Source organism: Mastomys coucha, unplaced genomic scaffold (assembly GCF_008632895.1).
Source record: "Mastomys coucha isolate ucsf_1 unplaced genomic scaffold, UCSF_Mcou_1 pScaffold7, whole genome shotgun sequence".
In the NCBI taxonomy this organism is placed as follows: domain Eukaryota; kingdom Metazoa; phylum Chordata; class Mammalia; order Rodentia; family Muridae; genus Mastomys; species Mastomys coucha.
The window spans coordinates 47,322,285-47,350,035 of NW_022196913.1; the positions used below are offsets into that span (position 1 = coordinate 47,322,285).

General features: G+C 43.7%; 1 protein-coding gene across 7 annotated transcripts in view; it reads left to right on the forward strand.

The window, feature by feature from the left end:
* Positions 1-27,751, forward strand: part of Phactr1 (phosphatase and actin regulator 1) — a 469,538-nt gene that overhangs the window by 226,797 nt on the left and 214,990 nt on the right. The window contains exon 1 of one of the 7 annotated variants that reach the window (XM_031358162.1): positions 13,622-14,012. The exons of the other annotated variants lie outside the window; for them this stretch is intronic. Coding sequence (XP_031214022.1) covers positions 13,781-14,012 — 232 coding nt within the window. The 5' untranslated portion in view covers positions 13,622-13,780. Of the gene's footprint in view, positions 1-13,621; positions 14,013-27,751 lie in introns of those variants that run through there. 7 annotated transcript variants of the gene reach the window in all.

The following is a 27,751-nucleotide window of genomic DNA, read 5'->3' on the forward strand; positions in this document are numbered from 1 at the left end:
GGGTAGAGGCTTCTGCTGGCCACTCTCTCTCCTGCAGTCAAGCATTATTTGTTAGGGCTCAGGCTAGGGAACCAGCGACTGTTGGAAAGAGGGCAGTTTGGGAGCCTGACCCTCGGTAACTCAGGCAGCCTTGAGAACCGTCTCTGAAGGCCTCTTGGATACCACGGGCCCTTGTAAGCCTGAATTTCTGAAAGGAGGCAGGGAAAGACCACGCTAGAAAAATCTTCACTGACTAGCGGAGTGAGCACAGAGATGTATTTCCAGGAACTGGCTGGGGGATCTCAAGCAGCCTGCTTAAACAGAATAGGCATTTGGACAAATCACAGCCATTTGAATGGCCAGTCACACCCTTGCCTCTAGCACAAGCACAAAGCTTGTGTTTTGGGTCCATTACAGCCTTGCCCTGAGTCACAGTGGAGTCTTTGCATTCGGGAAGTGCGCCCCCTCTGGCCAGAAGGAAATGGTTCATGCAGTTTTGTGGCTTTCTTCACACTGCACTGGCAAGGGGCAGCACTTTCAAGAGTCAGGACACCCTTTGATATCTTTCACTTCGTTGCCCCAAATCCCAAGCATAAGGAGAATTTATAGAGGTGGTTCGGGGACATGAGGCTGATTCAGTTGGCTATTTGATTGATAGTCCTTTGCTGCTAATTAGGAAGTCGAATTGCACAATACTGAATGTGTGTGCTTATTTACAGGAACATAAACTTCAAATATAATGCTTACAATATAAGCATAAAGAACTTATTAACAATATCATTAACACTGCAATTTTAGCAGAACCCAACAGTGTTTTAACAGTGCTTTAATTCTGCCCAATACCTAGGAGAAGTGGGTCCCTCCTGGCCCTACTCGCTGGTATTTACAATTAATATTGAATTATACCTCTGTGGGGAATGGGCCTTTTCCTGCCTGGGTCAACCATCTTTTTTCTCCTGTATGAAGTTTGAACTCATATCTTTTAGAAAACATTACAGCTCAATACTCATCTTTTTTTTTTCCAAACAGTACAATGTTCCAGATAAACACAAAAATGCTGCATCAGATGCTCATCCATTAAATTTATTGCATAGCCTGGCAAAGCACCACCATGTGCTACAACAAAGTAGAGCCAATTCCACTCTTCATGTGCATTAGCAGTTACAAATATTTATTCTCAGTTAAAATAGCTCTATTGCTTTTCCACAAGGAGAGATCCGTAGTTCCCATCATGAAGACTTCTAATAAAACTCAAGGAAAACTGTAAGCACACAGCATTCCCTATGTCGATCCATGCCTCCTGTTATTCCCCTCTTGATTTAAAAGCAATGTGAGGCACAGAGCCTGCCTTTGCTGGAAAAGACACATAAGCCAAAAGCAGCATCAGCTATGGTCTGATGCTGTGAAGCTGTAAGACTGTGACACACCTCTGCCTCAGTGAACAAGGCAGAGCTGGGAATGGCTGCACCTGAAGGAGAGGTGGCCTGCTCTGTGAGTTTTTATACAGTTTCCAGAGGCAGAATAGAGCATCAGCAACTAGGCACAATATGATTGGGAAGACAGTGTGACTTTTAAACTGATTGGTCCTTAGGGAATGAGGTAGCCAGGGCTTCCCTTATCTGGGGGTGGCCAATGATTGCCCCTCCTTTTGGTCTTTCTGGGGAATGTAAAGAGCCTCTCCCTTCTGGAGGGAAGGGGTGCCTACATGCTTCTTGAACTCTCTCTTCCAGGAGGGGAGGGGTGGAATTTCCCAAAGGTCCTGAACTGACCTCTTCACAGCTATTGGGCACCAGGCTTGTTGTTGCCAAAGCCTGCCTGAAGAGTTCATTCTAAATGAATTTAATGGTGTGTAAAGGTCCCCAAAGTGTTTAAAATACTCTAAACAACCCACAGTTGACTTAATGTATGCCATTTAATAAAAATTAGCAGACCCTGATGCCCTGGTACTGATGTGGACTCAGGAACTGAGGGTGCCATGTTTGATTGGTATCCGCCCTTCTCTGCAGCACGGGGGGGAGGGTGAGCTTTCCTTAGCCAGGGTCAGCCCCACCTCCAACTCCCCTTTCTTTCCAGCAAGCAAAATAGGAGTGTTTTATTGTTAGGACAGAGTTCAGATGAGGACTTAGATATAAGGTTAAATCTCGGGTTCCTTTGCTATTAAGAGAAATTGAGAGATTTGGTGGGAAGGAATAGCTGTCTTCCTGAGTGCTCCCAGTCTCCCAACATATTGCCAATTTTGAAACCAGGCAAGAAAGGGAGCAGATATAAAGGGAGTCAAGGAAAGAACTTCACAGAGTTACAGTTTTGTGGAAGTTCCTCTAAGTAGTTTCAGTCACCACACTATAAATTAGCTGTGTATCTTTATAGTGTGATTATTATATAAAATCTAGTTAAACTGTATTGGATATGTTTTTATTATTAAATATATGTTATAAGCAAATATATTCAATATTTTTGTTAATAAAAAGCCCAGGAGCTTCTCAAATGCATTAGAAGCTTGCCAAATCCCTCATCTCCCTACCCCCATCATAATGGCCTCTCTTATTCCCTTAAGCACATCACTGTATCACTGTGACCCTAAAGACTATTTCACAGTTCTCCTTCTTTCCCTCCCTCTTTTCCTCCATATCTTCTTTGTATGTATATGTACATACATACAGATATATATGTATATATATATTGCTTTTACATATATACATATTGCTCTCTTAAATTCCAATAGTATGATGTACTATAATCTCTTTAGAGATCATTTAGCTTTTTCATTCATTGACTTTCTCATTATCACATTTCTTTTATATGAAAAATGGCTACAAAAGTATTCTTATAATAGTGTGTTTATAGTATGCCTGATGAAGGAAACTCTCTACTGAAATATGACAAGTAAAATTAGGCATCCTTTCTCTTTGGCCTGGCTTCTCTGCTGCACAGAATTATTTGGAAGTTCCCTGGATCCCAGGATCCCGAAGCGTTGGAAAAAGGATACAACCTAGCTTGTTAGAAACAGAGATAGTCTTTTGATCATCTTGACAAGTCTTAGAGCATTGTAATGCCTTCCTTAGAGAATTAGACCATTGTGTTGGTGGGAGTCACATGCGTCAGTCCGCACCTGAGATAACATTGAAAGTTTCCCCTTGGCTCGACCTAGCTTCCCCACTCCGCCCCCCAGCTCCATTTTGTGTGTAATGAACATTATCACCGTTACAGAAGTCACTCTGTTTCTGGCCAGTGCAGCATTGCCTATTAGCTCAGTCCCACACTTGCTCTGTAGAAGCAACTGTGACTCTGTCCGGAAGGTCAGTTATCATTAGCTAATCAAACATGAAACAGCCTGGAGGGATTCAACACACCCAAAGAAACAACACCAGCCCTGAAAAGACCCCCCAGGGAGTATCCAGCTGGGGTCTGTTTTACAGACTGAAAGGGCAGAAGACAGATAACTGCACTTCCTATTTTTACTCCTGTCCCCTTTACCACCAGCAGCTCTGCCCTGCGTGACAGCCAAGGTTTCTGTGTCCTGTGCCTGCAGTCTGATAACCTTTCCTGGTTGTGTGTTTTATGATGCCATATGCTTCTTTCTTAAAATAGTGCGAGGGTCCTCTGATGCAAAACCACCAATCGGCTCTCTCCCTGGATGTCAGTGGGAGGTTTGGGGGAGGACATATGTGCTTCACTGTTAAACATATTTTGGTTCAAATTTCTACTTGGGTGAAAATGCTAATTTGGAGAAACTTGGAGGTGTATTGATTCTCATTGATTTTCTGTTTCCTGGGGTGTAAAAGGAAAATTATAGTCCCATCTTCAAGCAGTGTTGCTGTAATGATTAAAAAGGCGATAGCCATGCCCAGAGATTTCTCACTGCTGTCTTCCTCTTGACAGCAGATTCCCCTGCAGTGAAAACCACCAATGCTTCAGTAAACTGCTACAGCACAAGAATGCTTCTCTTCTTACAGACCACAGGCACAGTTCATATTTTAGTCAGCCTTGTATCACTGGAACAAAAATTGGACTTACTTAACTTAAGGAGAGGGGAGAAAAAAATGCTTATTTAGGTTCAGGGTTTCAAATATTTCAATCCACAGTCTGTTGGCTGATTCACATTGGATTCTTCTTTTTAAATTTTTTTTTTATTATTATTCATTTATTTTATGCATGAGTACATTGTCACTGTCTTCAGACACACTAGAAGAGGGCATCAGATTCCATTACAGATGGTTGTGAGCCACCATGTAGTTACTGGGAATTGAACTCAGGACCTCTGGAAGAGCAGCCAGTGCTCTTAACCGCTGAGCCATCTCTCCAGCCCAAAGACTAATTTGTCAGAAGTGGGATTGGAACCCATGCCTCCAGGGGAAACTGTGACCTGACGATGTCTTAGACCACTTGGTCATCCTGGCAACTCACATTGGATTCTAATGGTGCAGGACGCATGGCAAGAGCATTTGGGGTGAAGAGGCTGCTCACCTCGTGGCTGCTGGGAAGCAAAGAAGAGAGAGAGAGAGCCAGGCTCCCTTTCAAGGGCAAATTCAAATGACCCAACTCCCTCCCACTAAGTCTTAAAAGTTCCTCCACCTCCCAGTAGGGTCATGAGCTGGGAGGCAGTCCTGCAGCAAGCCTGGAGGCAATCCTGCAGCAAGCCTTTTGGGAACATTTGAGTTTCTAGCTACTGCAACTCATCACTGACTCACTCCGGAGCACAACCGGAAGCCGAGACTTCCATCTTAGTCTTCAGTTCGTTGTGCGCATGTCCCGACTGCACACCCAGCCGTGCCTGCTCACAGGGTCTTTTAGTTGCAGCGCCACCATACACCTGAGAATTCAGAAATAATTGGAGAACATGAACATCTATAATATCTGCTTTATATATATATATATATATATATATATATATATATATAGTATAAAATATATATATAAATATATTAAATATATATAATATATAAATATATATAATATATATTTTATAAAATATATATATAAAATAGGTCATAGTGTATGGTCAGTTCCCTGAGCTTTAACTTTGTTCATATAACAATGTTTTGTAAGACCAGGCATGGTGACATATACCTAAAAATACCAGCACTTTGACAGCTAAGGCTGGCAGGACTGTGAATTGAAGGTCAGCCTGGGCTATAGATAGCAAGATATCTTGAATAAAAGAGATTATGCATACATATATATGAATACATATGAATGTATAAATACACATATATGATATATGATTGTATGGAGAGAAGGAGAAGTCTTATGTGAACTTGTTCGCCTCAAACTTATTTTTAACATCTTTCAACATATGTTGTCATTTCTCTGTTGGTGGACTTTCTCATTCATTTTTTTATTGTAATATGAAACACCTAATACCATTTCTGAGTTAAATAGCTATAAGTAACCTAAGCCTGTCCCCAAAGAAGCCTGGATCTAAAAAGAACACAAGGTTACATATATTATATATAAAGCATAAGGGTATATAGATCCAATTTAAAATAGAATTAATAATTTGGAACATAATGTAAAAGAGTTTTAGAATAACAAGGCCCATGTGTTAATACTTGACAATTCTTAACTTCGGCCTAATCTGGCCTCTATTTATCCCAGATGTGAGCAGCAACATCTAATGTCTGATTTTTAACTTGGGAGGGAAGCCTTTCATGGTTGTTAGCAACACCGACTTTGGAGATGTCTGCTCCTGGAAGACCTTGCTGAGTTTCCCACCAGACCTGACCTTTTTTTCTGCCAGTCACTAAAATGGCACTCTCTCTAACAACACGGCTACTAGCAGTAAGAGTCTTCTACTGGACCCAGACTGTGCTAGGACAATCCTCTTGCCACTTGGGCTAATTCAGAAAGATAAGGAGTCCTTCCTGACCCATCACAGAGACATCCCAGGCTGGTAATTCAAGCACTCAGGAGAAGGGGCTTAAGGTCATGTCCCCTTACATGGAGACAGCACGGTGAGAACCTACAGAGGTGAGACCTACAGAGCTCGCCAAGACAGCGCTGCAATCCGGAACCTTCCACAGATCCTTTTCCAGAGGTCCTCCCTCCACTGGCTCCCTTTCTGTCTTGTTTCGGTGTCTTCAATCACTTCTCTTCATAGCGCTGTCTGCTCTTTTCAGGAGAATTTTCACAGAACAATCTGTTAGTGAACATAATTATAATAAGCCTGGAAGGAATAAAAAAAAAAATGCTTTCTATTTAGCATTTTTTTGGGGGGAGAAATTCCCTTAGCTAAAACAAACAAAAGTCAAAATAAATAAATAAATAAATAAAAAATAAAAAACCACAAAAGCAATCTTGCCTGTACCACTTAGATGCCTCAAGAGTATTTTTAAGAAGCCCAACTACAGTTCTAAAATCAGACAGATGAAGTTGCTTCTGTAAACCTTATTGTCCACAGATATCTCCCTGGATCCGGCACCAAAACCCTGCTGGGTTAGATTATGAAATAATATGAAGAGATTTTAAGCCTGAAAGAATGTTGTCACAGGCTACAAAACTCAATTTGAAGAATACAGATTCTTCATAGGCAAACACTACCCCTGGGAGACAAAAACCTTGCACTCTGTGAGGTGCTTTCTAATCTCAACCTGCAGGAGTGATTAAAATCCTTAATAACTAGACAAGAAAGAGTCAGGAGGTGTTAACCTTTTATAACATTGGCCAGCTATAGCTGCTAGTCCACGTAGCAGGACTAGTCTCTGGGGCTGATATGACTTCTACTTGTATGTCTCTCAGTTGCCTACAATACTCTGCCTCCCACAGCAAGTGCCCATCACATCTTCATGCACAGAATATGAATGTTCTGTGCCATGGCCCCTTGTCTGTGGCTTTGTCTTCCCTGGCATCAGTTACTCATGGTCAACCACTGTTCAGAAATTCTAAATGGAAAAATCCCATAAAATAATTCATACATTTTCAACTGCATATCATTCTAAACAGTGAGGTGAACCCTTGTGGTATGTGTGTGTGTGTGCATGTGTGTGTGATTGTATGTGTGTGTGATATGTGTGTATATGTGTATTCATATGTGTGTATGTATGTGTGTGAATATATACATACATGTTGTGTATGCACATGTGTATATGAGTGTGTGTGTATGTATGAATGTATGTGTGTGGTATGTGTATATACATGTATGCATATATGTATATGTGTGTTGTGATATGTGTGTGTGATATGTTTGCGTGTATGTATGTGCACATGCGGATGAGTGTATGTGTGTGTGTGTGTGATATGTGTCCATGCATCCAGAGGGGGTGTGCATATGGAGGACAAAAGCTGACATTAGGATGTCCTTCTCTGCTGCTCTACACCTTGCCTTTCATAGACTGGGTCTCTTCATTGAACCAGAAGCTTACTGCCTTAGCCAGAGTGCTATCACCAGTTCCCTGGGAGCCTCCTGCAGACTGCCTTTGCTGAGAGTACAGGCTTGTGCCACTATGCCCAGTGGTCACATGGAGATCTAAACTCAGGTTCTTGTGCTTGTGCAACAGTTACTTTGCACACAGAGCCATCTCTCCTGCCAATCTTCCCCTTGCTGCTGCATCCAGTGCTCCACATGCCAGCTACTCTGAATTCACTTAGCAGTTATTTCAGTTAACAGCTCAACTGCCCTGGTATTATAGTTTCTGAGTTCAAGTAGCCCTTATTATACTCCATAATGGCCCTGATGTACAAAGATGGTGAAGTGGGCCATTTGTAGCTGCCAAAGACAAGCTGTGAGTTACTTCCTTTACATGAAAAAGAAAGGGTCTCTACTTACAAGGACAGAAAAAAAAATCACATGATGAGTTTGCTAGGGAGAACAGTGTACATACCACAGGCCAGGCTATTGCTGGCCAACGTCAGGCATCCACTAGAAGTCCTGAACCATTCTACTAAATATGAAAAGTCCTGCAGAGCAGTGGTGGTATACACCTTTAATCCCAGCACTTGGAAGGCAGAGGCAGGTGGATTTCTGAGTTTGAGGCCAGCCTGGTCTACAGAGTGAGTTCCAGGACAGCCAGGGCTACACAGAGAAACCCTGTCTTGAAAAACTAAAAAGAAAAGAAAAAAAAGGAAAGTCCTGGAAGCTGTGTGCCTTCTAACTCCAGGCTACTTCAATTCCATTCTGTACATCTATTCTATCTCCTGCCACAACAAACAACAAAAAACAAACAAAGCACCACCAGGCAACACCCCACCCCACACACAACACATACACACACACAAACATATTCACTACACACACACACGCATATGTACACATGTGCGCACACACACACCACAAATATACATACATGCATACTCATTATGCACACATATGCACATGTGTATGCATACACACACATGCATATTCACTACACACATGCACCACACACACATATACACATACACACATACACACACACACACACACACACCAATAACAACAGTGTAGCACTCTTCTGTACTTGTGAACAATTTGGAATTTTTAACCTTCACTTAATTTTGTACTACACATTTAGGCCAAATCTAAAAAAAAAAAAAAAAAAAAAAAAAAAAAAATAGGCCAAATCTGAAAAATACTTCCTTGTTTTGTGATTAATATAACATATTGTTAATATTTAAAGAGTATACTGGTTGTCTTGGGCTTAGGTCACAATGACGACAAAGCTGTGGCTTAAAAACATCAGGTTTTGATCATGTCAACATTCTGGAGACTACAAGTCCAAGTTTAAGATGAGTCACAATCCCCGTGAATCCTTGGAAGATGTTGTCTTTTTCCAGCTCTCATGTCCACTTTCCCATCTTGGTTCCATCTTCATGGGGCTTCCTTTTTTGCCTTACTCTCCCATGTGTCTTCACCAGGCGGTGGTGGCGCATGCCTTTAATCCCAGCACTTGGGAGGCAGAGGCAGGCGGATTTCTGAGTTCGAGGCCAGCCTGGTCTACAGAGTGAGTTCCAGGACAGCCAGGGCTACACAGAGAAACCCTATCTCAAAAAACCGAAAAAAAAAAAAAAAAGACTTACTGTTATTTTAATTAAGCATATATGTGTATGGCTATGTGGGAGTATATACACCTGAGTGCAGTGCCCACAGAGGCCAGAAGAGGGTGTAAGATCCCCTGGATCTGGAGTTACAGGAGGTTGTGCTCTGCCTGATGTGAGTGCTGGGAACCAAACTTGAGTCTTCTATCAGCACATACCACTGAGCCACCTCTCTAGCACCTCCTGTGCGTCTTTGATAAGAATACTTGCTGTTGGGACCACCAACATAATTTAGGATGGTCACCTCATCTCAAGGTCTTTGGTTATGTCTGGAAAGATCGAATAAGATCACATCCACATGTTTCAGATACAGATGTGGATGCTATTCAACTCACTGGGGCTAGGAAGGAGAAAGCAGATACAGATAATATGGAAGTAGAAAAGACAGCAGGAGTTTAAGGCAGGCAATGACATCATAGACATATGGTCAATTTGTTGTCAAAGTATACTCCTCTGAGTCATTCTATACCTGCCTGGTATTGGCCTTAATGTGTCTTTTTTGTTAAGAGTTGAGGAACTTCTCAAGCGTTATGGCTTGGGTGTCAAATGTGCCTCCCCATAGACTTCATGGTCTTAGCTGATGGAACTGGTTGGGAGGAGGTTGTGGAACCCTCTAGACAGAGAGCCTCACTGGTCGGCTTACATACTGCCACAGCGCTCTCCTTGCGGGGTATAGGTAAGCCTGGCCTCTGATCTAGGGTCTGTTCATAGTCCAGCAAGTTACAGTAACAAATTACAATTCCCTTCTCCAAAACATGGCCACCACCGTGCCTTTTAGCACCATGATGTACTGATATCATCCCAACCATGAGTGGAAACAAATCCTCCCTCCCTTCCCTGACCTTTGCTGGGAATTCCTCCACAGCACCAAGAAAACCAGCAGATACAAAGAGCATAACAAAAGCGCTTCCCTTGACTCTGCCCACTCCCTCTTCCTAAACCATGGGGTTCGGAACAGAGTACTCTCAGCTTCTCACATTTAGATTGGGAGCATGTCAAGGGCCTCTGACCTCACCATAATTTTGTGCTCCTCTAGAAAGCCCAGTTTCCAGTTACTGCCATGCTGGCTGATGGCTGGCTGTCGTTCCTCATCTTCAGAACCCAGCACAACTCCTTTCCTCTGCGAGCTTGCATCCTCCTCACTGTGCCTCTGAAACCACCACTACCACCCTTCTGCCCCAATTGCTATGTGTCAGCCTTCCATGGATGCCTCTCTCAACACAGCTCCACCTTGTCCGTTAAATCTCTGTAGAAGTCCCCTCCACACAAGGTCTTTGCCCAGATAATGAACACATTGTTCTCTGTGTCTATTCTTGATTGGAGATCTGATGTTTCCATTCAGTGTGTGTTGTTGTTCTTACCGATGTTTGGCCTTTTACCAAGTGTCTCCTCTTTCCCACTAAACTTTAAGCCCTGTGCCACCAGAAGTCCTACCCTTCTGCTTTTGAGCTAAAATATGCACTCTTCCCATAGACAATTAATGGCATCACCAGACTGATTCCCACAGGGGCCTTACTGTGTATCCAGGTCTCTTGAAGATCTTGTTAAAATGCAGATTTGGTGGCAGAGCTTAGGATCTGCAGTTGTAATAGGCTCCTTGTATCTGCAGGTCTTTGGGATTGCATTTTGAGTAGTAGAGTCTCTGGACACCAAACCAATTTAAGTCAAGTGTAGGATGGGATGGGAGCAGGTTGTCATTCAAATAAGTGACATGACATCGATCATCATGGCTCCTTCCTATTTAGATTATCTGGGTAAAAAGCTCAGGAATACCACCAAGACCTGGTGTGGTAGAACCCTATTCGAGGTGACAGAATGCCTTTCCCTTCAATATAAGACATTCTCCCTTGTTTTTAAAGGTGAAGGAAAGTCCTGCTGTATTTTTTTTTTAATAAAATACTTTAGGATAGCCATTTTCTCGATATAAGAGAGAGGAAATCTACCAACAGTAACAACTGAGTTAAGCCTGAACAGGCTAATCATTAGGCACGAGTTGTCTGTGGGTGAAGAAAAGCACAGGCCGGGTAAAAGGCATCCCTTGGCACCACGAGCTATCTGTTTGGATGTTTTAACAGCCAACGTCAAAAGCAAGCTTTAGCAAGGAGGTACACAGTGCACAGAACAAGGTCAAGAGCAAACACAGGGAACACATTCCCATCAGTCCCGCTACTTGCTGAAGTAAAGTGGTGCCAGAAACTGTCAGCTACAACCGCCAGCACTACATGTGTTGGACTCTGATCATCTTAGCCAACCTTCTGTTGTTCTAATAGGAGATGGCAGCTCTGTCCTTCAGCCTCAGGTATAAATCTCCATACATCTAAGAACAACATGGGGGGGGGGTGATCTGTCAGTCTCCCTGTTGACTATAGCAGCTGCTGGCCACATGTGGTTGCTATTCTTTTAAATTGTAGCTAGTGCAACTGAGAAACTGGTTCTTAACTTTATTGCCCTTAATGTATTAATATGTAAATAGCCTCATATCACAAACAGGTATCACTGGGCATCACCAGTTAGAGGCTGCCAGCTCAGGGAGGACAGCTAGGAAGAGGGAGCACCAACCAAGTAGCTGTCCAAGGCAAGCCAATTCTTCCTGCACGTTTCTCTTGAATAAAGACCGCCTCCCCCCACCATCCTCATCCCCCACCTTCAGGGCACATCTTTTAATATGTGAGCTTTCACTAGCAGCCATGTCTGAGTTTGCTATGCTACAATCACGATGATACTTGGCCAATGAAGATCAGGACCCACAGCCTTGGGTCAGGCTTAGTATTCAGGGAGTGAATAAACAGATTGCTTCCAGGCCAGTTGTTTTAATAAGACCAGCTTGGGTTGACGCAAGTCTTCTTATTCTGACCTGTGGGGCAGAAAGTGGAGTTGGAAAGGCTGGCGGTGTTCAAAATACAGTTTAGAAAAGATGTAGTGTGCTCTGGACACACAGTTTCTCTCTTCTTGGCAGAGCCAAAAGGAAACATAGGATGAAGGCAAGGCCTAAGGATTAGAAAAAGTGTTTGCCCATGACATAATGAGATTCATCTCTTTAGGCAGCCAAACAACATTACAAATACATCTTTGTCATTTCCCAAATACAAGGTATAATGAGCTAGGGACCCAGCGACACCTAATCTGAGAAGAGGAGAGGCAGTGACATTTACCTAGGGCTGATGACTTGGCTGAGAAGAGATATGTTACCAAAGACCTTGAGGGACACTTGTACAAAGAGGGATCTAATTAAAGAGAGTACCTCTCCAACATCTGCCCCCTACCCTGTGGCTGACATCCCTTCCAGGGCAGAGGGTGGCAGTGGACACTGACTTACCAATGATGATAAGGTAAAAGTGAAACTGCCTGTGCCCGTTTGGGCTGACAAATGATGGGTTGGTAGAATGTGTGCCTAGAAACAACAGGAGGTAGCACTTGACCATCCTCTTGTACTGACCCTCACCAGGGAATGAACCCTTCCTGTCAAACCTGTCTGGTTAGAGGAGAGACAACAGCGACCTGTCCTTGGTGTGGTTCGATTTCCCAGAACATTTTGAAGTTAGCATCCAGAAAGTTCTTGGTAACAACCAGAAGTGACTGTCCAACTGTACATTCTTTGATTGACATTATTTTGGTAGGGTCAAATAGAGGGGGAAGGGGGGTAAGGTTGGGGCACAGAGGGAACTGGACATTGTGGAAAGAAAGTGGGCTGGAGCTTGGCACACCTGGCTGTAAATAACTGTTTTTCTTGTTTACAATTCATCAAAATGCGCTCCCTGCCCTCCCCCCAGCTTGTTAACACCCCAGGGGGGCTCTACAATAGCCAACAAAACCAGACTCTCCAGGCCCCAGAGTGTTGTTGTTGTTGTTGTTGTTTTAAATAAATAAGCATTTAAGATGTTTATAAAGTGTAGCTTCTCTCAAAGCCTAGATTCCCTGAAAGGTGCTTTAAGAGTCTTGGGATATCCTGTAAATAATGAGTGGGTTTTAACCACAAAGTGACCTTTTAAAGTTACTCAGAACAATCAAAACCTCAACCAATGAGGCTGTTGCTTTGCCTTCTTTCGGGAACTGGTCTCTGGAAGTCTTCACAGTATCACTTGCCTTGCTCGGCCTGCGATCAGAGAGCAATGGCAGCTGAGGAGCATTCAGTGAATTAGATAGTGTCCCTAAGTTGCATGTTGTTTGAGAAAGACTGGAAAATGAGTTCCCCCTTTGACTGCAACTAAGGACCCTGGAGTAAAGTCTCCTCCATCTCGGGGAAGGTATTCCCCTGGAAGCAAAGGCAAGGATGCTGTAACAGGTTGTCTAGTCCTGGGATGTGGTTGGACCCGCCCGAGAATATAATTTGTTCTGGCCTCAGTTCCACCCTAGGGCTGGGACAGCCGCCTGCTGTAGTACATCTTGCTTGCGTTTGGCAGCGGGAGTCCTGGAAGCGGGTGGTTGTGGCATCCTGCCCTGAGTTTCCAGAGTGAAGGTGGCCACAAACCCCCGCTGGCTGGGAGCTGCGGGTGCTGCGATTCACCGAAGGGTGGGGCTGCCCCAGGGAAACAGAGCCCAGGAGACCCAGAGCTTCGCTGGTAGAGGAGCGGGTTCAGCACTCCGCAGCCCTTCCCACCTCCACCCCGCCCGGGGTCTCGAGATTTGCCCGGGCTCGAAGAGGTCAAGACCTCGAGCGCGCCATCCCGCCCCGCCCCGCCCCGCCCCGCAGTGGCGCTGGTGTGGCGTGGGGGCATGCGGGCGCGGCCGGGGGACGCGAGTGGCAGAGCGCGGGGCTGCGACCAGCGACCGGCCCCGGACGCCCGGGGAGCGGATGGCGGAGCCCACGCGCGCCGCGAAGCCGCGCTGCAGACAAGGCGCCGTGCCAGGCGCGGGCGCCGCCGTGAAGCCCAAAAAGAAAGCTTTTTATTTGCTGAGCATGAAGCCCCCAAAGGACCCCGCCCCCAACAACAATAACAACGTGTCGTTTGTGATCCACTGTCAACTGGGCAAGGAGATCAAGCACATTTGCAGCAACTGCAGCCGGGGGGAGGACGGCCGCGACGGTGAGTGCCCGGCGCGTCGGGGAGGTGGCGGGAAGGTGGCTCTGCCAGTCCACGGTCCCGGGAGCTGGCGAAATCTGCCACCTGGGTAACTGCGGAGACCTTCGCTTCCCCGCCAGCCTGGCCCTGCACTTTGCAGAGTGTCACCCGAAGCCAGTGGGCTTGCAGTAGCGCCCAAAGAATCAACTGTAGGGTTTTGATTTGACAAGATGAGGTCTTACGGGATCTGTCCACAGCAGCAACAAAAGCTTTTTAAAAAGATGTTACACCTGTTTCCCCCACCCCCTCACCCCCGTCCCTAGCCCCATCTCTGCTGTGAGATTTGCTGGGTTACATTACAGACGGTGGGCTTCCTTCAGGTGGGTTCCCTGGAAGAAGTCATTGGCCTTGACCTCTGAGGGACCCAGCTCACTGAGCATTTGTGTTGTGTGAAGTGGTGTCTCTTTAGAGTAAAATATGGCTGTGGTGTTTGTTTGTTTGTTTATTGGGTGCTACAGCTCGTCCCTCTTGGACAGATGCCCAGTGCTCAGAGTGGGGGAGGTGCAGGCAGCAGCCCCCGGGCAGAAAGAGCCAAGGACCAGGGACAGTTGGCCCTGGAGCAGGTAGAAGTCTCTGCTTGTGTGGAGGTGCCTTCATAGGAGCCACCTGGCAATTCCCCAACAGCTCCCTGTGCATATTCAGGGGGGCCACTGAAGGTCGCAGAAAAGTTTTAAGCAGCAGATCTAACAGAGACCAGCCCTGAGCTCAACGCTTAGCTCCAGTACACCTGCTTGAGCAGGCAGCTTTCCAGGGTTCCCTTTGGGAGAACAGATATTACTTAGAATCCTCTCCCCCTCTACTCCAGTTCTCTGCCGGCCTCGGAAGTGCTCCGTAATGAAGTGACTGCGGATGGCCTAATGTCTTTTCAAAATTAGAGTCCTGCTAGCGTAATTATAGTTTTCTTTGATTAAAATGTGAGAGAGGCTGTGTGGTGTGGAGGGAGCGAGTCGCCCAAGAGCAAACTGGGACAGTGCCAGAGGTGGGAGGACAGAGCTTAGCTCTTCCTCTTGGGTTTGATGGTTTTTTTGAGACACACATGTTGACATGTGTTTGTTTCTTATGCTGACTGCTAAACTGGAGACAGCAAGATGAATGCATACAAGCAGGTTAATTGGACCCCAAACTAGACCTTTCCCATACAGTATAATGGAGGCTGTGACTCAAACCAAGCTACTTATTAAATGCCAGTCACTCTGTTGACTGAATGGTATCCCAAATGGGCTGCCTCCCCATTCGTGGGAGTTTGTTTAAATAAGTGTCTCTGTGCACTGCTATAATAAGGAAAGGGTGTTTCTACACTCAAAGATGTATGCATATGTGTGTAACTATGAGCTCCATCGCTGGTAATACGTGCTGGGTGCTATTCAAGGCAGGCATGTATTTTAACCTGCTGTCTGCCTTCCACTTAGGACACATGCTTTCTTCATAGCCTCGAATTTCAGAATGCCCTCAGGAGTATGAACTTTAAGAATGTTCCTGTATCATTTAACATCATGCAAGTATTTAATTGCCAGAGATCCATATATGAGGAGGGCTAAGGTCATAGTGTTTAATTTTTACCTAATTTTGTACCACTATACCAGGTGTGTGGTACTCTCATTTGTTGAGTGAATTAAGAGTGTGGTACAGTTGGGTTCATTCTTTTTATGTATGGGAGGAACATCAGAAAATTTTATTTCATTCATTGAGAGTGTGTGTGTGTATGTGTATATGTGATTGTGGTGTGTGTGTGAATATGTGTATATATGTGTGTAGTGTGTGTATGCGTGTGAATATGTGTATGTTGTGTGTATAGGTTTGAATATGTATGTATGAGTGTGTGTGAGTGTGAGAGTGTGTGTGTATGTGTATGTGTATATGTGTGTGGTGTGTGTGTATGCGTGTGAATATGTATATATGTGTGTGTGTTGTGTGTATGTGTGTATATATGTATGTATGAGTATGTGTGAGTGTGAGAGTGTATGTGTGTGTGTGTGTGTGTGTTTGTGTGTGTGGTGTCTATGCTTGAGCTATGTCACCCATATGGAGGTCAGAGAAGAATAATTTCCAGGAGTTAGTTCTTACCTTCCACCATGTGAGTCTCAGGGATCTGCGCCAAGTGCTTTAATCTGCTCAGCATTTCACCCGAGCCTTTTTAAAGAAAATGTATGCTCAGGGTTTAAAGGGGACAGACTTTCCCCAAAGCTCAACAGATAAAGACCTCCCTCCCCTCCCCCCTCCCTTCCTCCCTCCCCCCTTCCTCCCTTCCTCCCCCCTCCCTCTCTCCTTCCCCCCCTCCCTCCGTCCCTCCCTTCCTTCTTCTGCTTTTTCTTTAAGGTGCTGGGGATAGAACCCAGGTCTTAGACATGCCAGGTGAGCAGTCTCCTAAAGAGCCACACTCCCAGCCAGAGAAAGATGTTTATAGTGGATCTCCTCTCTGCAGCATCTCCCTCTCTAAGCCTGTCTCATTCCTTATCAACCTAAAAGAGGCCACTTAGCTATATCCATAAAAAATTCTGTCCCGTTTAAGAAGTCTTCCCTTGAAATGACAATTTTATTGTAAGCATTTGAAGCACATTTTAGTAATTTTGCCATCTAAAAAATTTCCTATAACCAAATGTCTTTCTCTGATATATAGTAAATTTTAAAAGAAAAAAAATATTCTTGACTAGTTGAAGAGAATATAAAACTACATTTTAGCCATTAACTTTTTAAAATTACATTTATTCATTTGTGTATATATGTATGTGCACTTACACACGCCATCATGCATGTATGCGGAAGAGGACACCCTACAGAACTTAGGCCTCTTCTTCCAAACTATGAGTCCCGGGGATTGAACTGAGGTCATGGGGTTGTGGCGTCCAGTGTCTTTACTTACTGAGCCACTTGTTGACCATGACAATTATCTTTTCATTCAATATTGTTTTTAATGCTCTTAATATTTGTGCATCAGCACTAAAGATGGTTTGTTGACCTTATTGTAAGTCAATCACTTCAATACTACTACTACTAATAATAAACTGTAGAATAAATCCACCACTCATTCATGGCTGATTTGTGCTTCTGCCCATCTTTGCTGTCTCCCCTCTGTACCAAAGCTGCTCTCAGAAAAGGGAGTAAATTGATGTAGCACTTCAGTGCTAAAGGCCACAGAGTTTCAAATACAGAGTAAAACAAAGGCAGATAACATTTTTTCTCAGAGCACCAGCATGTTGAATTTTAGATGGTTTTTATTTCTTCCCCTCCACAACATCGTCGGCTATGGATCTCAATCTTCCTAATGCTATGACCCTTAAATACAGCTGCTCATGTTGTGGGACCCCTCTCTCAACTATAAAATTATTCCCACTGCTACTTCATAAGTGTGATTTTGCTACTGCTATGAATCATAATGTAAATACCTGTGTTTTCTCATGGTCTTAAGCAACTTCTGTGAGAAGGTTTTTTTGACCCTCAGAGGGGTTGCAACCCACAGGTTGAGAACTGATGACTTAGAGAATTTGAAATTGTGGTGTATGTGTTTATAGCTGTGTGCATGTCCATGTACTTACTATCTCAATAAGCTTAGCTAATCGGAGCCACAGATGAGGAGAAACAGCAGAATTTTTCTGGTACATTTTTCAAAAACTCTCCTTGATCTACTTGTTTGACAGGCTGGCTGGTAGGAAGAAAGGGAAAAATTTATACCTAAATGAAGTAGAAATTATGTATATCATAAAGCTATGAGAAATTATTCCATTTCCACTAAAACTTTATATTGGAAGTGACTAGGAAGTACTATTTCATTTATAAATGATTAAAAAGCAAATATACAGAGAAATCCAAAACAGAAGGGAAGTATTTCTGTTCTTTGTGAGTCTTAATCGTGGTGACTTATTTTTAGAAAGCAGTCTCCCTGATGATAACTAAGGTGCCGTTGGAGGTGTAGCTCAATGGTAGAGCCTGTGTTCTGGTGTGAATCTCTGGCATCATCCAGAGCCCAGCATTACACACAAACAAAATCATTCCTGTGAAGATGTCCTTTCATTAGAAAGGAAACATGTTAACAGTTTTGAGAAATACTTGGGAGGCTCGAGTCTTGTTTTTGCAGTGACATTTTTGAAAGTAATAAAAACAGCAGTTGGAAAATGAGACTGTATTGGTTATTAATCAATATGCCAGCCTGTCTTGATGCACTTACCTGAGATTCCTGACTCCCGGATACTCACATTCTAGCGCATTAATCCACTGACTTGCTGAACAGAATTCCAGGTTTCAGTGGAGGAGCTAGAACTACTCATCATGTTTCTTAGTCAACTCTCATATGACTTTTTAATGATTATTATTTTTGAGACAGTTTTTCACCGGATAGCCCAGGCTGGCCCCACATACACAGGAACTCTCCTGCCTCTGCCTTCCAAGTGCTGGGATTAGAAGTGTGCATGTGTACCACTATGCCTCCTTTTCCCATGTGGATGTTGAAGGGAGAATTGTCCTGGACCTTGTTACATGGACTATAGGCTCTCAGCAGGACAACCCTTTAGGGAAAAATGCCCTGTGAGTGTGTATGGCCCACACCCCTGCCTTTTACAGAGGAGATCAGTGGAATGCCGAGTAGCCAGGCCTTCAAGGTCAAACTTACCACTTGATGCCTGGGCTACAAGCAGAAGAGTTCAGGAAGCAAGATGCAGCTTCCAGTAGTGCTCCACAGCTGGACCCTGAAACTTTCCTGTCTGTTTGCAAATAAAGCCTCCTCTTCTTGCTAGCCGGGTGGGATGTTACAGAATTATTTACCGCACAGAATTACGAGGATTAAATGAGATAATTGGTACAAAGCACTTAGCATGGTGCCTGGCAAGGGAACATGCTTGAGAAATATTAGCTGTGATTACTATCATTTGTCTGGTTACAGCAAAGTCCAATTTTGCCTTGGGTTTTTCCTTCAGCTGTACTATGGTGTATTGCTCTTCTGTAATTAAATTTCTTGACTTGGGTCCAAGAGGAAAACATTCTTCTCCCTAGCTCATGGTTCAAACATATCCTAAGTAAAAGAACAAACGCTATGTGCGGACCTACATTTATACTGATGAAGTCCTTCTACAGACAACTCAGTAGTTCAAAGTAGACAGATGGGGATAGATTCTAGTTACTTCTCGGAGTAAGGGAACATAGAGACGAGAGAGGAAGCAGGCATAAGGGCCAAGCGTGTGGCTTGGTGAGAGAGCACTTGCCTAAAATGTAGGATACCCTGGGTTTGAACTCAAGCATGTAGAGCAGGTGGGGGAAAGCCAGGAAGAGACGTGAAGTGTGCTTAGAAGGAGAGGAAGGAGTGTGTAGAGACAGGCTATTCTAATGAAGGCGGGCTTTCATCTTCTGCTTCGGGGGTTAAGTCTTCAAGCGGCTGAGATTTTCTTGACTTTCCTATCCTGTTCGTGAACTCAGCTTGTTTGTGCAGGGCCCTGCCCAGGTGAGGGGAGATAGCAACATGGACACCAACCAGCTATTCATTACCTTCACAAAGCTTGGACTTTAGTGGCAACAAGCAAGCAACTTGCATGCAGCTTGAAGACACTGGTAACTGCGTGAGGAAGACGGGCAAGCTTCCCCGAGGAGGGGACATTTGGAATAAGAGAAAAGGAGAGTGCTCCAGGTAAAGAGAGGAAGTATGTCACTGGGGAAAATGGAGGATTGAAACCAAGAAAGAGAACTGTACATCCAGAAAATAGAGTTTGCAGGGGAGCATGTGGAATGTGGCAGAAAAAGACACGAGCCAACAGGCGTCTGTGAACACAGTGCCCAGTCTTTTCCAACCAGTTGCTTAATGTGCTCTGAGAAGTACTGGGAAGGCAGAAATCAAAAACAGGAGAATAGCTAAGGAGATGAAGGTAGACACACAAGTCCACTGAAGTGTGAAGTGTCTACAAGGGAAAGCTGTGAGTTTCAGGACCAGAAAGGGTTGGTGAGTCTCGCTTGGAGCAAGAGAGGTCTCACAAAGCCCAAGGAAATTTTTGAAGGAGTTCCGATTTCATCTACTGAGCACTATAGGCTTATAAACACAGATGACCTCACCAAGCTACCTTTAAAAACAAGCTTATGGAATACTAAACAGTAGTTTTTCAGGAACCAGAGAGGGTCTATATCACCATGAACTTATCACCCAGACGCCTACTCCCAAATGATTCTGAAATACATTTTGGTGGGCTTTGTTTTTGTTTGGTTTTTGTTTTGTTTTGCTTTAACTATTACATTACTGGTAGCACCTGGAGGAACCAAACCAGAAAGAGGACTCTGCCATTGTAGCCATCATAGCTCAGGAAAGAATGTTCCTTGACCTTGAGTAGTCATTGTCAGAGGATGAAAATCCTGCAGTTCTGTCCTGCACTCAAAATATGTTTTGTATTCTTTCTACATTAGTAATTGAAAATCATCATCTAATTTTATTTTTAGCACAATAGTCTTTCTTCCTTTCTTTCTCTTAGGTATTTACTTAATTTATTTCATACTGAGTATTGAGCACAGGGCCTTGCTCACAGTAGGCAAGTGCCTCATTCATAGCTGTATCCCCCAACCCTTTTTTTGATTACTTAGAGACAGGAAGATGGCCTAAGGAGGTTTTAAACGTGCCAGTCTCCTGCCTCTCCCCCTCTGAGTAGCTGGGTTTGCAGTCTTGCACCACCAGGCCTAACTTTAGCATAGCATTCCATTCATGGATACGTTTGCTAATAAAATTCCTCTGTTTAAGTATACGTCTGACACTTGACCCATGTACTTATTTTTACTTTGTTTCGAGTAGGTGTCTACATATGTGTGAGCTTTGTAGCTTTAGGCAGAATCCTACATGCGAAGGTGATAAACCCAACTGAAAGATTAGTAGCTAGAATCTGTGCATGACACTTAATGAGATTCTATGCATGGCATCTATCTGTTCATGAGGTGGGTAAAGAGTTCTTTACCTGTTTTCTAGACCCAAATGCTTCTTTCTGTGGTTTACTGATCAATACAGATGGAAAGAACTTCTTGGACTTGATTGGACATTTGAGACTTCAAGGAGAACCTAAGGCTTGGAAACAGGGTATGGCTCTGGAGTACAGCATTCGCCTAGCATGTGTGATGCCCTGGGTTCAATTCTAGTACTGAAAAAGGGGGGGGGGAAGGTGTCAAAATGTCAGCCTGAAGGGAGGGGTACCTTAACCCGCTGAGATCTGCCATTAGCTGTGTATATTTCTGGCTAACAGTTGTGATGAAAGCAAGGACATGGATAGGGTCCAGCTGAAGGCTAGCTAGCCAGGATTAGGGAAAGAAGTGACCGTCCCTCCACACGTCACATTATTGAGAAAAAAAGAGGAGCCCAAAGAGGGAAGGCTTCAGTTAAGATCTAAGATCTAAGCAACAATCCAGGTGCTAAGATGGAAAAAGAAAGAATGAACTATAGATATTTCAGCCCAGCATAGAAATCAGCTAGCATGTTAACAGCAGATCATATGAAGACAGATATGGCAGGATTTCTTTAGCATTGCCAAGAGGGTGGGACACAGCCAGTGTTTCACTTACCTGTCAGATACTGGTGCTACAATGATCTTGGTGTGAGGAAAGAGACAAGTCTGAATTCCTGCCCTGAGAGGACCTGATAGCCCAGAGAGGGGTGCCGCTATGACAGAGATAATCTTGGATGTCAGAGACCAGAGATAGAGAACCTTTCTCCTTTTGGGGATGGAAAGCCACCTAGGTCTTGTTAAAGAAGAGGGCTCTTGAGGTCAATTGTATTGGATAGATAGGACTAGACTAACAAAGGGTCACTAAGAGACAGGATAAAGAAAGAGCAAAGGTAGAGAAAAGTTGTAAGTCCCATCAAAGGTAGAGCCTCCTTAGCCAAACTCTTCCTACCACTCCTCTTTGGTCTTTTATTTCTAGTGTCTTGAACAATGCATGGATATTAAGTGTGGAACAAAAATGTGTTTGGTACATGAATATTTGTCAATGTATTAATTACCCATCTAGCAGATAAGTACAAATCCATTCGTTAAAGTGACTTCAAGGACAAAGGCTTGCTGTGCCTGGGGGAGATACACAGGAACTGTAGTGTGTTGAGATTTGAGTGGATGCCATACATGAAGGATGCAAGATTACCTAGGAGAATTTTTTTTCTTTAGCAGCTTTATTAAGATGTAATTCACACGTCATACCTAATTGCTAATTCAGGAACTTAAGTAAGCAGTTTGGGTATCTTCACAATCTTACACTCATCGTTAGAGGCAGTTGCATTATTCTATACTCCTTCCCCAACACTCTGATCCTTTTAGTTAATCTGTCTGGCCATTCTATAGCACTTATCTCAGGCAAGTGCAAATCTACTTTTGATGTCTATGTATTACCCTACTCTGGATCTTTCATATAAATGGACTCCTGTCCTATGTAAATTTTTGTGTCTGGCTTCCTTGCACTACACATAATGTATTTAAGGCTCATCCATACTGTATAGCAGGGATCATGCCTACTTTTATGGCTAAATGAATATTCTGTTGTGGGTATACCATATCTATCTATCCATCCATCCATTCATCCTTCAGCTGGGTACATGGCTTGTGTCTGCAGGAGCTATTGTGAATGTCCGATTGTGAAAATTCCTTGGCAAACTTAGGTGTAGACACGGGTCTTCATTTCTCCTCCGTATGTACCTAGAAGAGATGGCATTGCTGTATCATTCAGGAACCTATGGATTAATCACTTGAGAAATTCCAGACTTTGTTACAAAGTAACAATTCTATTTCATTTACATTCTTGTGGCAATGTGTGTATGAAAGTCCAATTTGTCTGCATCCTTCCTGATACTCATTGACTGGGACTTGGATTATAGCCACTTTGGAGGATATTTGAGACAGATTGAGAAAAGGTTCTGAGGCATGTTGATCAAGAAAGGGTAAATTCAGACCATTTAAGAAAACTAGTAAGTTTAGATAATCCAAACAGAGGCTGGCTATAAGCATGTGTGTGTGTGTGCGCACGTGTGCATGTGCGTGTGCGTGTGCGTGTGCGTGTGCGTGTGCGTGTGTGTGTGTGTGTGTGTGTGTGTGTGTGTGTGATTTCCTACATATATCTTATTACCTTGTAGGCATTTGAACAGACTTTTAAGGTTGTAGTTAGCACTATGAACACTATGGAAAACAGCTCAGGACTGCTATAGTATCCTCATGACACCTACTTATGCTACCATGAATGGGCTTGTCAGCCATGTCCAGCTGCCTGAGAGTCACTCTTCACCAAGCCTCTGAGGTATGGCATTTTGGGCAGAGAAGTCCCACTCTTAAATTGTAGAACTAAAGAGGGGGAAAATGATACAGAAAAATTAGGAGAAAACCAACCTCCCAAAACAAACTCTCAACCTGGGATTCTCAGAGGGAGGGGGTGTTTACTTCAAGTGTGGAAGCCCAGGAGACCACTGCTATCTTCTGCCTACCCTCGAGTCACTTCTGTCCCCAGCTTCTCCCACCTGGAAAATGAAGTTGGCTGATGTGCCTAAACCCCAGGGGACTGTTTAACTCTGGCCCTGGGGCTTCCCACCTGGGTTTATCAGTTGAGAAAGTTTTCTATAACTTGGAGTGGTTGAAAATAACCAACAAATAATATGGCATGACAGAAGACATATGAACTTCACCTATTGGTGTCCACCAATACATGGCTCATAGCTTCACACACTTATTATACACTGTGACAGTTCCTAAGCTACAATGCAACCCCAAGAAGCCAAAGATGCTTATAGACATGTTCTTTACAAAAAAAAAAGTGTTAGGTAGATCCTAATGACTACAAAGTCCCTGTAATTAGAACATATTATCCATTTCTATGCAATGTATCACCATACTTTGAATACTTTAAATTGAAAAAGTTCCTAACAGTTATCCAATCCTCTGTGTGTGTGTGATTCAAACAAATCACAATTTGGGTCTTTATCTATTTGTAAGGTGGAATCTAACCAGGATACTTAGGTTGCCCTCAGACACATATCTTAGCTTCCAGAGTAGCTAGGACTATGGGTGTGCCCCAATGTGCCTGAGTCTTAGCACTCGTGTGTGTGTGTGTGTGTGTGTGTGTGTGTGTGTGTGTGTGTGTGTGTATTGAGTAAGTGACTAATGTCAGAAGAGTTGGGAACTGCAGTTATATCCCTCATTCCTTGCTCAAGTCTTGGTCCTTTTAAAAGTCCATTAGATGTCCTAGAAAATCCAGAACAGGTTCAAAATGAAAAGCAAGGTAAAAAGAAAGAGCCTATCTTCTGAATCTAGATTGTGAGTCTCTTTAGCTTTCCCACATCCACCGTGACCTTTCTGTGGGCTTCGGGAGGGTTGATGTTTTTTACCAAGGGGGATGGATTTTCTCATCTCCACCTAGGAAATAACCATCTTGACTCTCTTATTGTTTTGCTGTGCACTTTAGAACAATTGCCTGTGCTATTTTGGCACTTGTAGATGTGCTTACACCATAATTATTTTGCAACCCACAAAAGTAATTATAAAATCAAATAATTAGCTTCTAAACAAGCCATAACCCCAGAGATGGTTCTGGGGACCCGGAGGGGGGGGTGTCATGGGGTTTCCCTTCTGTAAGTTTCACTTTTAAAGCTGTGACATCTGTGGTCTTCTCCTGAGCCCTAGGACCAGGCTCCTCTGGATGGAATGCACTTAGCCCAGCAACAATGTTACACACACATGAACAGAAAGAGATGAAGTTGGGGAAAGCATGGCTGATGGGCTGACTGTAGCTGTTGCTTAGTGGTAGAGTGTCTTACAAGCTTGAATCCCCAGATTTAATTCCTAGTGCTGGCAAGAGGAAAAAGAGAAAGGGGGAGGGTGTACAGAATAAGTAGGATTTTTCTGGAGATGTAAAATTTTAAATGAGAACAAAGCGTACAAACAAAGCCAAAGAGAAAACCTCAGCCTTCCAGAATGTAATACTGATGGCTGGTGGGAATTATTAAGAGCCTCACAGTAGCTAGACCTCTCGCTCTGAAGGGGAACTCAGTACTCAGAGTCTGCTGCATAGTTAGCAGTCAGCCTTCTGGGCCAGTGAGAGCTAGGCTCTTTTTGAGAGATGGGATGTGTTGTTCTGATGGATGCCACAGTCTATCAATAGCACTTGATTCACATTGGGAACCTCATCATCCAGTAGTGGAGCTCCTCAGCATGGTAAGGGATGGACCAGAAGGCATGTGCTGGCAAGAGGCAGCACCAAGGATCTCCCACACATTTAAGAAGCAGCTCTGCAAATCTCAGCACTCAGTGATAGAGGAGTCTCATCACCAGCCACTGTAAATGAAACCTGCCAAAAGGCAGGAGCTCCTCATTTTCCAGATAAGAACACAGTGAATCGTTTTGACTGCCCAAAGCCTTCCTGAATTCCCCTTTAGAACAAACTGCTTGCTACACTTTCCCCCTAGCCTTAGTATGGATTATTCATGCATCCTTTAAACAGCCTGTGGCTACCACCTAAACTCAAATTGAACACAGAGAAGACACTCAACTATCCAAAGCTAAAAGAGCCCTTTACAGTGGGAGAAGTAAGGAACGGCAGGTCGGTGGATCTCTCCCAGCTTGCCCTGAGTCTTTGAGATTAAACCTGTGCACAGAGTCATATTTGTCTTGGTAGGGTTGTAAGAGGTGGCTTAGGATACCTGGTGAGCATTGGATTGTGAGCCTTTTCTTTCTCATGTTATGTTGGAAGACACAATGGAATAGAGAGGCTATGTTCAAAATCCAGTATCTTATGCAAGGAATAAAAATAGCGACAAGAACCTTACTGTAGAAGATCTAGTCTCTGGTAAGAAGAAAAGTACAAACATCTTAGAAGACATGTATGCCAGAAGGAAGGAGCTGGCTGGCTGGAGCTCAGGTTGGTAGAGCCTGCCTAACAGTGTTGGGAGCTGGGCAAGCCTGCAGGATTTCAGACTGTTCTCCTCTGGAGCACACTTAAATGATAATGCATTATATAGTGGTTTGTTTGTTTGTTGTTTTGGTTTGGTTTGGTTTGGTTTGTCTCTAGAATATGTATAGCCCCTTTTTATAAGCAACATCATAGCACTGGTTTTAATTTCATGTAAATAATAAAATATCTAATAGAGCAGCTGTGTAAGGTTGATCAAAGTGAGTTCTGGAGAACAGAGGAATGTCTGTGTGTTATATCCCAGGTAAAGTTGCTTTGAGAAAAAACCCCACATGTCATAAATACATAACCTAAAAAGTTGCATCACGCCATGTATACACGTATGAGAACACACAATTTTTGGATTCTGATTATGTAAAGGATAATAATGTTTCCTCTTGTGCCAACCTTAATACCTCTCTAATAAGAAAAACCATAATGTAATATGCATGTAAATGCCAGAATAAAATGTAACACTTCTTATGCTAAGTTAAAAAAATAATTTAGAAATAGCAGAACAGGGGGGCGGGGGGAGCTCCTGGGGAAGAAGAAAGGGACCAGTGAGAATGAAGGGAGGGGAAGGCAAGTCATCAGGGGAAAACCCTGGTTAAAGCTTCAACAGGAATATCCCACCCGTGGCCCCTGGGCCTCACACTTCTCAGGATAGCTATGGATATGATCCACCACATTTGTAGATGACAGTGTCCTAATGCCAAATCGAAAGGTTGGGCACACATATTATATACATTGTACACGTGTAAAAATGTTATACGCCTCTTATGCATTCAGTATGGTAATAAAAAATTTTAATCAAAATATAGCCATTGTCTTTTAAAAGATACCAGCTTAAACTAAGTTTAGATCAAGAATCACTTCTGCCTGCTCCCCTCTTGGCATTGCTAAGGGCTCTGGATTTCCCCCTTGGATTTGTAAACAACAAAAAAAGACCCAACAGGAGCAGTATGGACCCTGTAAACCTGTGGCAGAGGGGCCAGTGTTCATTCTGGCCCTATCCCATAATTAGCTGTGAATTAAATACAAAAAATTTACTTGGAAAATACCTAGTCTTAAATCCTAGCAAGGTTCAGCAAGGAGGTTCTCTCTCATTGCCTGTTCAGAAAACAGGCAGGGCTTATTTTTCTTGGATAATCCTAAAAGTGTAATTCCTGGCAGTGTTTACCACAGAGAAGGAATTAGCAGCCTCAGGGGGATGAGGGAGCCAGAGCTAGGCTCCTGCAGCATTGCCAGACAACGCCTGGAACCCTCCCCCAACTCTACACACACTTCTGTTCCCCTTCTTGTGAAATGGGGTGTGGGATAAGAGTACCAGGCTTATTTCTAGAGTCCTGAGAGAATCTAGGTAGCAGGCATCTGGGATCTTTCACGGGCTCACAAACAGGGGTTTTATGATTTTATAATCATGGCACTGGCTTGTTCCATCCAGAAGGAGGATGAGGGTGGGTGAACTCTTCTCTCCATTGCGATTTGCAAGGATGGGGGTAGTGAACAGGCTGTGTGACTCACAGGGCCTGAAGGTGAAGGCACAGAGGAGCAATCCCTGAGCTAGAGAGACAGTATCCTGGCTGTGTGATTTTCTTACTCAGTGGCAGGTAGAGCCTTGTTCAGCCTATGCAAGTCACAGAGCTGTGTCCTGCTTCTCAAGAGCAGTCTCTGGAAACTGCTGTACAGATTGACATGCCTGTCCATGCCCTTTCTCTGCAGAAAGGTCAAGGACGGTTAGACTTAGGGTCTCGAGGAAGTAGATTCTTCTTCGGAGTTCACAGTTCTCTGCTCTTTTTTCTTTTCTTTTCTTTTTCTTTTTCTTTTTTTCT